The sequence below is a fragment of the Crinia signifera genome, chromosome 5 (genome assembly GCF_055691185.1).
Source record: "Crinia signifera chromosome 5, ASM5569118v1, whole genome shotgun sequence".
NCBI classification, from domain to species: domain Eukaryota; kingdom Metazoa; phylum Chordata; class Amphibia; order Anura; family Myobatrachidae; genus Crinia; species Crinia signifera.
This window is the reverse complement of record NC_139221.1, coordinates 95,825,352-95,842,185: the sequence shown is the minus strand read 5'-3', so window position 1 is coordinate 95,842,185 and position 16,834 is coordinate 95,825,352. Positions and strand designations below refer to the sequence as shown.

The window sequence follows — 16,834 nt, the reverse complement described above, 5'->3', positions numbered from 1 at the left end:
AAGTCCCAGTAATTAGTACCCTTCTCGTGGCCCTTTTCATGGGTAATGCTGCCATCTTTATGAAAGGCCTTCGTGTTATGCTGCAGGAGTCGTTACTAAGGTTAGGCACTAGGGAGAGGCAATGGAGTTTTGCTAAAAAGCAAAATAACACTAGGCGCTTGTATATTAGGGTAGGCCATATGGGAGGGTACAAGTAAAAGAAACGAGTAGGTTTTGATGACAGAGAGGATATAGATAAAATGAAGGTTAAAGATGAATAAAATATTAAATATAAAAAATAAAGAATAAAAATAAAATAATAAATAAAACGTGCAAAAATTGTTTACTAACTAACTGTTAACCTGATTGTCAGGTGAAGACGGCAGCATTCTGCCGGTCAGCGTCTCCCTTCTTTCTAATTTTATTTATTTTTTCTTTGTGCAAAAATTAAAGGAATAATTCCTATTTTAATACACAGTTAACCATGTGGTTACCGCCAAAACGGAAGCCATCTGATGATGGGCACTTCCGGTTTTAACAATAAAGTTGCTATAAATAAAAAAATTAGTTTTTAAGAAAATATCCTTGAAAAAGCATCCTTTTGGATGTGATACGCGTTGGATCGATAAGCGGGATACCAGGACAACAAGAGGAGACGCTAAGACTAACTCCAACTAGACGGCGCACTCTGTGAGCAGAAGCCGGAGAATCGGGTGACGTAGCAGAAGCCGGAGAATCGGGTGACGTCACCCCAAGCTGCAAAAGGGAGACGCTGACTGGCAGAACGCTGCCGTCTTCACCTGACAATCAGGTTAGAATTTAGGGTGAGCTAGAAAACGTCCCACAACTGGACTGTTGCCCTCCCAACTCTCCAAAAGAGTGTAAACTATGGCCAGTATTCAATGCCGGTGCGAGCGGCCGGCGAGGGGGTTAAACTGCGAGGATCACCGAAAACCAGTGATCCTCGCAGTTTAACCCCCGCGCCGGCCGCTCGCACTATGCAACGTTCCGGGCTAATCCTCGCAGTCACAGAACTGCGAGGATTCCACTAAACTGCGAGAGCCGCGGCTAGTGCAGCAAACTCGCTGTAATTAGCCTCGGCTCTCGCAGCTTTTGGAGGCACATTCGCAAATTCCCCCTCGCTCAAAAAACGGAGCGAGGGGAAATTTGCGAATGAGGGGTGTCAGTTGAATACTGACAGGGTGAGCGGTGACTGCTAGCAAAAAGTCCTGCTCGCAGTCACCGCTCGCCCACGGCATTGAATATATGCCATTATTTGCACGTTTTATTTATTATTTTTTATTTTATTTGTATTCTTTATTTTTTATTTATCATTTATATTTAATCTTTTATTCATCTGTATCCTTCATTTTATCTATATCTTCTCTGCCATATTGCCTACCCTAATATACAAGCGCCTAGTGTTATTTAGCTTTTTAGCAAAACTCCATAGCATATGTTTTTTCACCACTGGGCTGCTCCAACCTTAAACGCAAACCCGTTTTGGAATTATTTCCTTACCCCTATACTAGGGAGAGGCTACTGGTTTTAGGAGCACTTATGCTTTCCGCTACCGTAAATTGAACAGCATTCACTGTAAGTCACCACCGAATCCTGAAGACACCGCTGGAGACTCAAGTCCAGCACTGACATTTTGACAACATTTTATCAATCTCAACATGACTAATGTTGATATGGACACGCTTCAAAATCAAAGTGAAAATATGCCACATCTGTTTATAGATGTATGCAGAATCAGACAAGCAACCGCAAAGCTGTAAAATGGATATATTCTGTAATCTGTGATCCATAGACATGCTTAAAAACATCATGTTGGTTTCAAAATTCACCTCCAACATGTTTCATTTGAGGACTTCATCAGTGGTGGAAGCTTCACAAACGTCATTTTAATTAGTGAAGACTATTGCTGCCACTGCTGCATTCCTTTATGTTAGTGCTCCAAACTCTTTGCACTAGTTCTCTGAACTGACCATTTACCCGAATAAGCCATTCTTTCTTCATATAGTCTTACCCTTTCTCCTGAGAAAATTCTACATTATGGCCCTTATTCAGATTTGATCACAGTACATATTTGTTCTCAAAATGGGCAAAACCATGTGCACTGCAGGTGTGGCAGATGCAACATGTATAGAGAGAGTTAGATTTGTGTGTGTTATTTTGTTTCTGTGGAGGGTAAATACTGGCTGCATTATTTTTACACTGCAATTTAGATCAGTTTGAACGCACCCCACCCAAATTTAACTCTCTCTGCACATGTTACATCTGCCCCACCTGCTGTGCACATGGTTTTGGCCATTTTGAGAACAAATTTGTACTGCGATCAGATCTGAATAAGGGCCTATATTTCCAATTTCCACCGTCAGCCAACTCAAATTGTCTCTTCACCACCTTCCATTCCCTCACTGCTCTCAATTATACACTATCCTCTATCTCTTGTTACCCCCTTCTGCTTTCCCCACCGGGCGTCTCTCATGCCTCTTGTTTCCACCTGTGCTACATTTCTAGGACATGACTGTATATCACCATGGATAGTACAAGAATTATAATGTACTTTCTTTCATTTTGTGTGACCATCTCTTTTCTTTTCTTGCTTATATCCATCTTTAGTTTTACAATATTACTGTATATTTCCTCTCCATCAGCTCCTTCTGGACCACTTTGCTTAATTGTACACTGACAGCTTATACCCTGCAAAATGACAGGGTCTTCAACAGTCCCAATCGTTACCATCTTCCAGATTTTCCCAAACCTATGGAATGCTCTCACATGCATAAATATTTCTTTTAGGGGGGTATTCAAATAGGCGACAGAAATAGCAATGAATTTTTGTCCTTCCAAGTGTGGTCTCACCAATGCCATGTTAAGAGGCACTATCACATTGGTGCATGCCTTTAATGCATGCCAGTGTCCAGTTTGCTTTTGTCTGCTGCACTTGAGCAGTGTGCACTATTACCCAATTTTTCATCTATGATGACCCCCAAGTCCTTCTCTATAACAGAATTCCCTATAATAACTCCATTTAGCCTATAAGTAGCTAGTTCATTTTTGTTCCCATAATGAATTACTTTACATGTATCAATGTTAAACTGCATTCTCCACCTTTCCAGTTGAATTAATTCACTTTGTAGTGTATCCACCTCCTCTCCTGAGTTAATTTCCTTACTCAATTTTGTGTCATCTGCAAATATTGCATTTTTTACTCACTATGTCACTTCCTATATCATTAATAAATATACATTAAATAAGACTGGTCCCAATATTGAGCCTTGCGGGACTCCACTTTGGACCTTGCCCCAGCTGGAATGTATGTAATTTACCACCACTCTCTGTCCCCAATTGTGTAACCAGTTTTTAATCCAATTAAATTTTTTTATCTCCTAACCCTGAATTACCTAGTTTTATTAATAACCTTTTATGAGGCATATGTCAAAAGCTTTAGTGAAATCAAGAATTATTACATCAACAGATTCCCTCCCCTACTGACTTCCTCATAGAAGCTAATTACATTAGTCTTACATGATCTATTTTTGACGAATCCATGCTGAGCCTTACTTATCACCTTCTCCTGTTCTAAGACATTTTGGATACTATCTCTTATTATTCCTTCTAAAAATGTTCCCACAATGGATGTAAGGCTGACCAGTCTATAATTTTCAGGATTAGTTTAGCTACCTTTCTTCCATATGGTTTTAATCAGTTCTCAAAAATACAACCTGCATGCATCAAAGCCAAGTTGTCAAATCTAATGATTACACTACTCTGGCCCTGACTATCCTTTCCTACTCTATCACTCTACAGCAGGCATTCCCAACCACGGTCCTCAAGGCACACCAACAGTGCAGGTTTTAGTGATATCCAGGCTTCAGCACAGATGGTTTAATCAGAATCCCTGAGATTCTAATTAAGTCACCTGTGATCAAGCCTGGATATCTAGAAAACCTGCACTGTTGGTGTGCCTTGAGGACCGTGGTTGGGAATGCCTGCTCTACAGCATACTACCCCCATGCTAAATTGGTTATTGCCTCATAATTATTATATCCTAGCATGCCAATGCCTCCAAATAGTAGAATACAAACTTAGCACAATACCTGCACATTTTTTTTTACGTAAAAAAAGCTCAAATGTGCTATAAACTTAAACACATGTCTAGTAGAAAACTGTATATTTTATGGATTTGTAGTTTGCTTTTCATGCATCACATTTTACACAAGTTGGCAATTATTGCAAATGTGCTTTAAATCCTTTAATGACTGTATACACTATGGGTATTGAGCAGAGTTTCATTTATTCTGTTGTTAAACATTTATTCATGTTTTAAATCTAAAATTGATCAAGCAATTGTTTTTTCTGAAATAGCCAGCTGTCGTTGAGCCACTTATTATGTATGGATCCTGGTTTGATTACTGCTAAGCTAAACCAACAACAATTTTTTTGAGACAAGAATGATAAAATTCAATCTGTCACTAGTTTTTTCGTACTAGTATGTGTAATAAAATTGCTTTATTAAACCCATCAACATTAATGTTACTTAAGTAGTTATACTTTTAGATTGCTGTTTCTGTGGTTTTTTTTTTTTTGTATTGTTTTATTCTCTCCCTCACCGTAATCCTTGTTTGTCTGTTTCCTGGTATCACTTATTGCAGATAATTACTATGATTCTGGTATAGTCCTATGCAATAGTTTGAGCAATACTGCCATTTAAATTGAGCATTTCTCTAAATCAAGAAATAAAAGTTATGAAATGAAAATGGAACAAGTGTAAAAATGCTAACTATTTGCTGGCAGTGATTGGCATGTGCAAAGTAATGGGCACCAAGCCAGTGGGAATGATTTGGATTTGTACACAAACCCGATAGTTGAAATAAAAATCTGATATTTGGGGGTCTGAGCTTTTAGTGGGAGCAGTTCTGCAGTCCCCCACATCCCCCAGGGAGTGTCACCCATGTTTTGTATCAGTGCTGAGCACAGGGGCTCGGACAGCGGGTCTGAGTAAGCTTCGACTAAGTCAGAGCGCGAAGAAACCAGCGATGTTGAACCAACTCTACATCTCGGATTTAAGATGCTGGCTGGAGGTGTCTATTTTATACAGACAGCATTAGGAAATTTGTTGTACGGTGGTGCACAGCCGCATCCAGGTCAAAATCATGCCCAGTAACAAGAGAACATGTCCTATTAAGCACAGAATGTTTATGGTTTAAAAATAATGTTATATAAATAAGTGATAGTTTTGACTCTAAAATAGTATGTTATAATGCTTTTATTTAGTTGTCAAAATAAAATAGAAATCCTTAATTGTTAAAGTCATAGAAACATAGAATTTGACGGCAGATAAGAACCACTTGGCCCATCTAGTCTGCTACTTTTTTAAACATGTTACCTCAAACCATATTTGATCCTTATTTTTTTGTAAGGATATCAATATGCTTATCCCAAGCATGTTTAAATTGTACTACTGTATTTGCCTCTACCACCTCTGAGGTGAGGCTATTCCACTTATCTACTACTCTTTCCGTGATGTAATTCTTCCTCACATTTCCCCTGAATCTTCCCCCCTCTAGTTTCAGTGCATGTCCTCGTGTTCTGTTGCTCCTCTTCCTGTGAAGAATGTCTCCCACCTGTACCTTGTTAAAGCCCTTGATATATTTGAAAGTTTCTATCATGTCCCCCCTTTCCCTTCTCTGCTCTAAAGTATACATATTAAGATATTTTAGTCTTTCCTGGTACGTTTTGTGATGTAGGCCATGCACTATTTTAGTTGCCCTTCTTTGTACAGTCTCTAATGTATTTATATCCTTCTGGAGATATGGCCTCCAGAACTGAACACAGTACTCTAGGTGAGGTCGTACCAATGACCTATACAGTGGCATTATTACTTCTTTCTTTCTACTGCTGATACCTCTCCCTATGCAACCAAGCATCTGACTTGCCTTCTTCATTGCTTTGTTACATTGCCTACCTGATTTTAAGTCCCCTGAAATAGTGACACCTAGATCCCTCTCTTCCTCAGTAGTTTCCATTATAGTGCCATTTATACTATATTTAGTCTTTGGATTTCTGAGACCCAAGTGCATGATTTTGCATTTTTTGGCATTAAACTGTAGTTGCCATTCTCTTGACCATTTCTCTAATCTACCTAGATCCTCAATCATTTGTTTTACCCCTCCTGGTGTGTCTACCCTGTTGCATACCTTTTGTGTTATCTGCAAAAAGGCACATTTTACCCTCCATTCCATTTGCAATATCACCAATAAAGATATTAAAAAGCACCGATCCAAGTACAGATCCCTGGGGTACTCCACTTGTAACCTTTCCCTCCTTTGACTGTATTCCGTTTACTACAACTCTCTGTTTTCTGTCCTGCAACCACGCTCTTATCCATTCAACTATTTTAAAATCCAATCCTAAGCTTTTAAGTTTATTTAACAGTCTGCCATGTGGGACAGTGTCAAAAGCTTTACTAAAGTCTAGATAAGCTCCATCTACAGCCCCACCTTGAACTATTACTTTAGTCACCCAGTCAAATAAGTCAAATCTTAACTTTTTATGAATGAAAAGGCTTTTTGCCTTTGTAACTATAAGTCATAGCATGTGTTAAATGATGTTTGTTATATTAAACATAAGATACTAAAATAATTGATAGTTTAATCAAGAATGTTATATTTAATTTACTGTCTCATAGGCTAGCATGTCTCTTTGTGGCGCATAACCTCCTTATACAGTAGATTGTGGGGAAGAGCGGAATCCAAAACTGTACATCAAATACAGTAGTCACCGTTTCAACACATGCCACTTTTGATCCACAATTGTAAAAGTTTGTGCTTCACACCCAATAGACTTAGCATGCTGACTTATTTACTGTTCAGAGCGGCTGACAGCCATTTCCGTTCTGCCAGTGGAATAGATGCTTATGTAGAATACAGAAGTCCCTTACTACCCACTTTCTTTCTTCTGTCCAAACTCGTATATGTCTTAGTTTCTTTGGGTGATTTTCTGTAGCTGCTCAGGTAAAGATCTATGAAAACAAACTCCAAGGGAGTTTATTCTGATCGTCTTTATGCCCGAAACTTAAAAGGGCAGTGCTGTGTTTTGCTATTAAAATCATTGCCCTTTTAAATGTTGTGCATAAACTCCATACTTAGCACTGGGTTTAATAACCCAACACATAAAGATGTATCCTTATGCATCTTTGATGCAGTTTCACTAAACGGGTAGCCCGTCTTAGTACAGATGGAGCCTTCTTCAACTAGCCATGATGAACCATGGCTCACCAATGCCTATTGTCCTCAGCTGCAATACAATACATAGAACAATACTGTAGGGGATTAGTATAGGATTAAGTCCGACAGCTCTGGCTCACTTAATACTATTAAAGGGCTAGATAAAGATGGTGCTATCTGTATGTCAGGCCCTGTGAGTATCTGCTAGCGTTGGATCTCTTATTTTGATGAAAATGCACTTTAGGCGTGATGTGACTAGGATCCACCAGGAGTCAGCTGCCGTTTTCGCCGACACGCCCAGTTTCCGACACTCGACAGCTGGAACATTGATTTCCGGCTGTCGAGTTTTTGTCAAGCTGAGTGAAAACGGGCCGGGATTCCGACTGTCGTGACGTTAAGACAGTTGGAATCACAGATTGAATGCCCCCCTTAGTGTCTTCATATTTCATAGCAATGTTTCATTGTTTGTAAATAAAAATACATACAAAAATATTATAAGAATTAAGATTTAATTGGAAATGTACAGTATTTTTTCAGGGTTTAGTTTACCTTTTTATATGATGAACTTTTTATTTGTCATGTTTATTCCTTTTAGTTCTATGCACCATGGTGTGGACACTGTAAGAAACTTGAACCTGTATGGAATGAAGTTGGTATTGAAATGAGGAGAAGCGGCTCCCCAGTGAGAGTTGGAAAGATGGATGCAACTATTCATTCAAGTAAGTGTGCAGTAAATTCTAAATCTGTATTTATTTTGTTTGCATTTACATAATAATATTCAAAGCTACAAAGGCTGTTAGTGGGTTGTATTATTGTAATGAATGAGCAGTTCCTTCTGACACTTTTTTTTCTTGTATGAATCATCGCTAAATCAGTGATAGAATATAGTCACGTAGGTTACAGCTATTTTATGAAATACACATCATTTCAGGGGTTTGCTGCAACAATCAAAGAAGATGGCTTCATGCAGGGCTGGTGCCCCTCTGTGAACTAGAAATATGTCATCTTGTCTATTTGCGATGATTTATTTTTTGAAATATAACTGGCAATATGTTCTAAAATAAGTAATAGTGTGGGCAAGAGTTGCATATAATACATGCCATCATGTGAATGCCTACTGTACAATGCAGTGTACTTTTGATCTAAAAGGGGATTTTTGTAAGAACTTACCGTTTGAATCCCTTTCTCTGATTCCATTCTGGTGACACAGCTCAACCATGAGATGTAGGAGTGTCCGAAGGAGCCAGGCACCTATGCTAAAGCTTTGAGAGGCAGGCTCCTCCCTTCTGCATCCCAGCATTCCTCAGTACAACTTCCAGAGTACACTAGGATACATTAACTCAGTACAACACCTGAACATATTAATATGCACAATCAAGTAATTATAACCATTATAACTAAGTGTAAAGGGAGGGATCGCTGTGTCACCAGGATGGAATCAGAGAAAGGGATTTGAACTGTAAGTTCTTACAAAAATCCCCTTTTCTCTTTCATCCATCCTGGTGATACAGCTCAATCATGGGACGTTCAAGAGCCAGTCCTTTGGGAGGGTACACTCAGGCCCGCAGTTCTCATCACTGCTCGCCCAAATGAATCGTCCTCCGTCGCAAACTCATGGAACCTGTAGAACTTGATGAACGTGTGAACAAATGACCAAGTGGCAGCCCTGCATACTTGATCTGCCGAGGCCCTGTGGCGCACAGCCCAAGAGGTAGCAACCGACCTGGTGGTATGAGCATGGATTCTGGAGGGCACTGGTCTGCCAACTTTAGTATAGGCAAATGCAATCACCAACCTTAACCAACGGGCAATGGTCTGCTTAGAAGCTGGCCAGCCCCTTTTGTGTACATCATACACGACCAACAATAACTCAGTTTTACAAAACTCCTTCACTTTGTCTACATAAATGCGCAAACCACATCCAAATTCTTTAGTCTGTCCCTATTCTTGACCTCCTCAGGAGGAGTAAACACCGGAAGAACAATTTCCTGGTTTAAATGAAGTGAGGAAACAACCTTAGGCAAAAACTTAGGGACTGTTCTCAGCACAGCCCTATCCTCATGAAGTCCCAAAAATGAAGGCCTACTAGACAAAGCTCCTAACTCTGAAAGACGCCTAGCAGAGGCGATAGCCAACAAAAAGGTCATTTTCCAAGTAAGAAACTTCAGGTTAGCCGGCCTTAATGGTTCAAATGGAGGTTTCTGTAGAACAGATAACACCAAAGATAAATCCCAAGGAGCTACGGGTTGTCTATAAGGAGGCTTCAAACATGTAACCCCTTTGAGAAAAGTCTCACCTCTGGTAGCAAAGCCACTTTCTTCTGAAAGAAAATAGACAAAGCTGACAATTGCACTTTTAGTGATTGAAGACTTAGTCCTGAGGAGAAACTATCCTGTAAAAACTCCAACAGTCTCAAAACTTTAATCCTAGACATGTGGACTTACCGTCTCTCACACCATCTAATATAGGTTTTCTAAACCCTGTAATAATTAGCTGTAGAGACTGGTTTTCTTGCACTAATCATGGTACGGATAACTTCCTCCGAGAAACCCTTTTTCTTTAGAATGGAGGTTTCAAGAGAAAGGCCATCAAATTGAGCCGAGGAAGGTCCTAGTAAAAGAAAGACCCATGCCTGAGAAGGTCTGGCCGAAGAGGAAGATGCCACAACTCTGTCGACAAGCTCAGAATGTTGGAATACCCAGATCTCCTTTGCCAATCCGGAGGGATCAGGATGATGCATGCACCTTGAGTCCTCACTCTTTTGAGGACCCAGGCAAGCATGGGAACTGGCGGGAAGACCTATGCCATCTTGAAATACCAGGGCACTGTCATGGCATCCCTGGTCCTCGCATAGAACAGTGATACTTGACACCATCAAGTCCAGCTCTGGCAGTCCCCAATGAGTCACTATTTCCTCAAACACCTCTGAGTGTAACACCCATTCCCCTTCCAGGAGATCCGCTCTGCTGAGGAAATCCGCTTCTACATTCCGAACTCCTGGAATGAACTCAGCAGGTAAGGCCGGCACATTGGCCTCTGCCCACTAGAAAATCCGGGACACTTCCTTCATCGCCATCTTGCTGTGAGTGCCCCCTTGACGGTTCAGGTAAGCCACAGCGGTGACATTGTCTGATTGGATCCGAATGAGAGATCCCCTCATCACTTTTTCCGCCTGCAAAAGTATTTTCTATAATGCCCGCAGTTCCAGTACATTGATCGGTAATGCTGATTCCTCCCTGGACCACAGGCCCTGTAATCTCAGCTCCAGGGCAACTGCCCCCCAGCCCCTGAGACTGGCGTCGGTGGTGACCACCAGCCACTCCCATGACCGAAGGGAACGCCCTAACTGGAGGGATTCCACATCCGTCCACCACAGTAAGGAATTCCTCGTTTCTCTGGTTAAGAGAACATTCTCCGTTTTCATGGTCTTGGGATTCCCCAACCAACACGCAAGAATGTTCCATTGGAATGGCCTTGAATGGAATCTGGCATACTGAAGGGTCTCAAATGTCGCCACCATCTTGCCCAGTAGTTTCAAGCAATGCCATACTGATGGACCGGGTGACTGTAAAATGGTCCTGACTAGTTGGCAAATGTCTCGCTTCTGGAAGAAACACCCGATGAAGATGTGTGTCCAGAAGAACTCACAAGAACTGAAGCCTCTGCGTAGGGCACAGCTGAGACTTTGGCAGATTTAAAATCTACCCATGGCTCTGCAGAAATTGAATTGCCGCTGACCGATTTTATTGCAGCTTCTCTGCTGACTCTGCTTTGAACAACAGGTCATCCAGATACGGGATGATTACAGTTCCCCGAAGCCTAAGTGCTGCTGCCATGACCGCCATAATTTTCGTGAACACCCTTGGGGCTGTTGCCAGTCCAAAGGGGAGAGCCCGAAATTGCAGATCGCCTATCGCGAAATGCAGCAAAGACTGATGTTCTTCACATATAGGAACGTGCAAATAGGCATCTTGAATATCCATGGACGCTAGGACTTCTCCCGGCTCAGGAGCACTGTTCTTAAGGATTCCATCCTGAAGTGATCCACCCACAAGTGTAGGTTCAGAGACTTCAAGTTCATGATTGGTCTGAACGAGTTGTCCAGTTTGGGTACCAAGAAAAGAATGGAGTAAAACCCGTTCTTCCTTTCCTCCCGCGGTACCGGGACCACCACGCCCTTTTCCAGGAGAGACTTTGCCGCCCCCAAAAGGGCCTTTCTTAAGTGTCCCTCCCTGGGTAAAGGTGTAGAGAGAAACCTTCTTGGAGGTACCCCCCTCAGGTTGATCCTGTATCCCTGGGAAACCACATTGAGAACCCAGGGATCCTGGCCTGATAAGGCCTAAGCATCCTGGTACTGCAAAAGGCGACCCCCCACTCTGAATCCAGACCGGGGAGTCTCTGGCCCGTCATGCGGAGGGCTTCTCCTCACCCTTGGCAGCTTGCTTTTTTGCAAAGGCACCAAAACGGGACTTGGGAGCTTTACCTTTCCCAGCAACAAAACCTCCTCTACCAGACTGCCCCCTGGAGCATGCACCCCCTCTAAAGGAGGGACGAAAGGACTGGCGAAAAGCAGCAAATCTAGAAGATCCTTGTTTTGCTGCTGGTGTGGGAAGAAATGTGCTCTTTCCCCCCCGTCGCCTGTTAATGAGGGATTCCAATTACGAACCAAAAAGCAACTCCCCTTTAAAGGCCAAAGCTTCCAGAGGCTTCTTGGATTCATTGTCAGCATCCCACGCCTTAAGCCACAAAGCCCTTCTGGCCGTCACTGAAATGGCAGACACCTTGGAAGCCATTTTGACTCCCTCTTCACCAGCCTTACAGGTGTATTCTGCTGCCGCCTTTAATTTCTCTGCCAAAGCAAACGCTTCTGAATCTGGCTGAAGCAGTAAACACAAGTTATTTGCCAAAGCCATCATGGCCTTGGAGACCCAAGCTGAAGCAATAATAGGTCTCAGTGTAAAACCAACACCATCAAAGACTGCCTTTAAACAACCCTCTAACTTTTTATCCACAGGGTCCTTAAATGCCGCACCCCCTTGCACAGGTAAAGCAGTTGCTTTTGACAGCCTGGCGACCGGGGCATCTACCAGTGGGACTCTCTCCCACAGCTCCTGGGACATACTAACTGAGACACACTTACTGACATGGATATCTTGGACAGATACAACTTACTGACACACACACACTTATTGATGCAAGCACCACTGACTGACAGAAACACCTTACTAACACTGACACCACTTATTGGCACTTACATTCATACTGACAGACACCTCTTGCTGACAAAGATACAACTTATGCTGGCCACAAATCAAACCAACTTTCCTCCAACCATCCAACTAGTTGATTGGTTGGACTGAAAATCTGTATGGGGCAAATGCCAATAAGCAATTTGCTCACAAACTCCGGAAAATGGACAAAAACATTCATCTGATGGTCCTACTATAGCGGTGGCAGCAAATGCTTGGACTGCTCTATATCGCCCTGTCTAACATAGGTTGGGGCAGCAGTGAAGTTAAGGCTCCTCTCCAGCCTGGTGCCTTCCTTTAGTACATACCACTGCATCCCACACCGTGCTTTTCTGGCTCCATGGTTTCATATGTATATCTAGTGGATTTTTTTGCTACCGGTTTCCTTAGCTAATGTAAATAAAAATCTACCTAATTTCCACCTTCTTCCAAAGAAATATTTTCTGTGTAAATATAAACCCAGTTCTACGATTGGTATTGTAGTTTGGAAGCACTGTGATCTGAAAGTGGTTAAACTTTGTCAACTGTGTGAATGTCTGCAACGTTATAGCCACATTTGACTTTCATAGAAACATATCCTGGGGTACAGTCATATAAATCTGTCTGACAGACGCATTTTGTCATCCACATCAGTTTCTCTGTGTCTCAGAGCCAGCAAACATTTAATGGAATCTCGCAGCTACCGATACACTAATCTGTGGATATTCAGCAATTTCACTGAACTTGTCCCCATCCAAATCTCTCATCTTTTCCAAAGCTATAAGCTTTCTGGAAATGTCACCGTCTGCTTTTGTTTTTCTGTATATATTCATTAAGCCTGCACAGTTAAAACTCAGAAAGGTAGGAAAGACTATCTCCATTACGTTTAAGTAAACCACATTATTGTTCAAGCTGCAACATAATGCACAATACTTACATGACTCATTCATTAAAGCTTTGTGATGATTTTCAAAAGAAAACTTTATTGTTATACATTATTCATAAATGACATGAAAGGCACCTCCGCCCTGGTGGTCCTATTCGATATTCACCTACTGATCCCATCCAGCCTCTGGCATCGATACACAGAATGGTAGTGCTTAAATCAATGTCCATTAAGGAGACCTATATGCTTATCAGTCCTCCCCACATGCCATTAACATGCTGTAAGTACCCCCCCCCCCCTTTTTCCACATTCACCATTGCCACTGGAGTTCATGTAGAGAACACAAGATGAGAGAACACATTTTCCTACTTCCATACATCCCAACTTTTTCAACTGAAGAATAGGGACACGAAAGAATAGAAGAATACGCCCAAAAGGGGGGCGTGATGTATGCAAATGAGGACCCACTTATGCAAATTAGGCCCCCCGTTTACACCGGCCTAATTTACACCGACCTCTACACGGGTCCTAGCCGTGTTCCTCCCAGGTCAGGACCTGGGTAGAGGTCCCGTATAAATTGACATGGGTTGACCCGTGTCCATTTGCACGTTTCATAAGCCCCACCTGCAGTGCAGCATGGTTTTGTCCATTTAAGAAGGAGTTTGCTTTTACAAACCAACCAGAATCATCCCCATGTGTATAATCCTCTCTTATAATTTCTGTAGAAATACCAACTATACTGTTTATGGTATGTTGTTCTTGAAGATGGTTTATTTCTTTCTGAAGTGCCAGAATGTAGATTTATCCACAATTATTATTCATATACCTTATCAATAAGTGAGACATGTTCCAAGTTTACTATATGATTAATTGTGTTATATAAACTGTATAATTACGTCAGTTATAGGATGTATACCAATACTGTTGGGCAAATGTAACCTTGTTTTGCCTTGTACTGTAAATGATTGCCAATTTAAAAATATGGGCAATCTCGTCCCTATTCCCGCACCTCTGCAAACTTAGACCCTGTTACATTTCCTGAGTATGTCTTCTAACACACAATTATTATTTGTTTACTTTTGATTGTTGCAGGCATTGCTTCAGAATTTGGGGTCCGTGGTTTTCCAACTATAAAATTGTGAGTCCTGCATTAATTATTCACGGTTACAGAAAAACATGTAGTCCATTATCCATAAAAATACATTTTGAGAACCTTTTGAAAAGGTATTTCTGGGTTTTATATACCTGACATAATATATTATATGCTTTCCTTTGCAGAGTTCTGAGTTTATTTTAGAAAATAAAATATGGATTGCTTTTTTATATAAAGGTTAAAAGCAGATATGGCTTACAACTATAGAGGACCCAGAACAAAGGAGGACATCATTGAATTTTCTAACAGAGTTGCTGGGTAAGTAGGTATACTGCACATTTTATACTTAACCAGGTGATGTGGTGTTATCGCCCCACAAACCCAAGTAATAATGTAACAATAGTGAGTACTGATGTAATAACTTCATTGCTGAGGTGACCTTGGATTTATGTCATTTGTATAAGCCCTCTGCTTTTATGTTTACGTGACATATATATAGTGCATTTAAAAAAGGTACTTTATACTTTTTTCAAGCTCAAATACATAGTGAAACGGAATAAACTTAAATACCCACTCACCATGCCCGTGCGGTCGGACGCCTGCTGGCACGGATCATGTGACGTCACCCGCCGGCGTGTCCGGGCTTCCGGGAAGGTTGCTAGGCGACCTGTCAACAATATTCAAAGACAAAGTGACATAGACATTAAAACAAAGCAACAACAGAACACTGTCCACCAATGTAAACTTGTAAATATAATCAGTGCAGGCAACCGCCCGGCTCTAATGTATTAATATATCAATATAGCCACCTATATTAATACATTAGAGCCGAGTGGTTGCCTGCACTGATTATAGTTACAAGAAAAAATATTAAAAACTCTTCTCAACCTTTTCATGTGTCCATCCTTTGTCATTGCCAACCTTGTGCATGTTGACTTTTTTGTTGTAGACTAGTGGTTCTCAAACACGGTCCTCAGGACCCCACACAGTTCACATTTTCCAGGTCACCCGACAGGTGCACTCATTACTGACTGATGCATTTTTAAAGATCCACAGGTGGAGTTAATTATTTCAGTTGATTCTGTGAGGAGATCTGCAATTCATGCACTGTATGGGGTCCTGAGGACCTAATTTGAGACCTGTGGTGTAGACATAGACATTGTCGTCCTAATATACCAACCCCATAAGTATCATAAGCTTTGTACTGTACTTTTATTTGCCATATGTATGTACCAACGTCCATGTCATTCCTAGTGTTTTACCTTCTGTTTCTAGCTGCGCCTGTATTGTGCTTTATAAGGGCATCAGGTTTGAGTTGTTTTTATGCACAGAGGGTTTGCTCCAGTTACACGTTACATTTTGATGATTTGCTTGTGCTATATGTGCTATTGATGATAGTTGTTCTTGATGTGGCTCCTAAATTGAAAATAATTTGTTCATTCCTAATTTAAAATGAATATCGGTAAATTCTCACCCTATCGTATTGTCATCTTCTGAAAATAATTATTTATATAGAACGTTTTTTCATTTGTTTCATTTAAAGGCCATTAATACGTCAGCTTCCAAGTCAGCAGATGTTTGATCACGTACAAAAGCGTCACCGTGTGCTGTTTGTATATGTTGGTGTTGAATCTACACTTAAGGTAATATACTGTATGTATTTCATAATTAAGAGGAAAATATGTATGCATTGGTTCTTCGGTTTTATTAATTCACTTCTGTGTTTTTGAATTGTGCCAGGTTTTACCTACACAGTGAAGTTGGCCAATTGATCTGATGCAGTGTCCATGTGTATGTCTGTTCTTGCTTATATGACATTATGCCACTATAAGCCCCTTACCTGGTGTACAACCATGCATCTGAATGTGCAGGATCTCAGATAGTGTTCCAGCACCCGCCATCTTTGAAAACCAATGCAGTTCCTCTTCCCTGCCTGGGGTGTCACTGTCTGCTGTAGTGCTTCTAGCACAGTGTGGTCTGTATATCAGCACTGATGTGCACACCAGACCTGTGCTAGAAACACCACAGCAGACAGCAACACCCCAGGCAAGGAACAGGAACTGCATGGGTTTTCAAAGATGGTGGGTGCTAGAATGAACACTATTAGACATTCACTGTTGTCCTCTATAGAGTATGAAATATCTTCAGTTGCACCATCAAAACTTGCACCAGTCCCAAAGTACAGATATGTCCTTCTACACACTATAACTTCTGTTGCGACAATATGGCCCACCATATCCCCGGCAACACGGCTATACTGGAAGTGTTTTTCTATCAAATATCGCAATGGAAAGCGACAAAACGATTTTGCTAAGTACATCTGTGTGAGTGAACCTGATTCTGTACACGAAGTGCTACAAAGAAGCAGCGCAACTTTTTAGCATGTCAAGTTCAGCTGCAGACTTTCTAC

General features: G+C 41.3%; 1 protein-coding gene across 1 annotated transcript in view; it reads left to right on the top strand.

Annotated features, from left to right (window-relative positions):
* The window catches only part of TMX3 (thioredoxin related transmembrane protein 3), a 111,975-nt gene that overhangs the window by 29,263 nt on the left and 65,878 nt on the right, over positions 1-16,834 (top strand). Inside the window, exons 4-7 of the mRNA XM_083187714.1 lie at positions 7,813-7,936; positions 14,424-14,469; positions 14,662-14,742; positions 15,968-16,067. Of these exons, the coding sequence (XP_083043840.1) occupies positions 7,813-7,936; positions 14,424-14,469; positions 14,662-14,742; positions 15,968-16,067 (351 nt within the window). The remainder of the gene's footprint in view (positions 1-7,812; positions 7,937-14,423; positions 14,470-14,661; positions 14,743-15,967; positions 16,068-16,834) is intronic.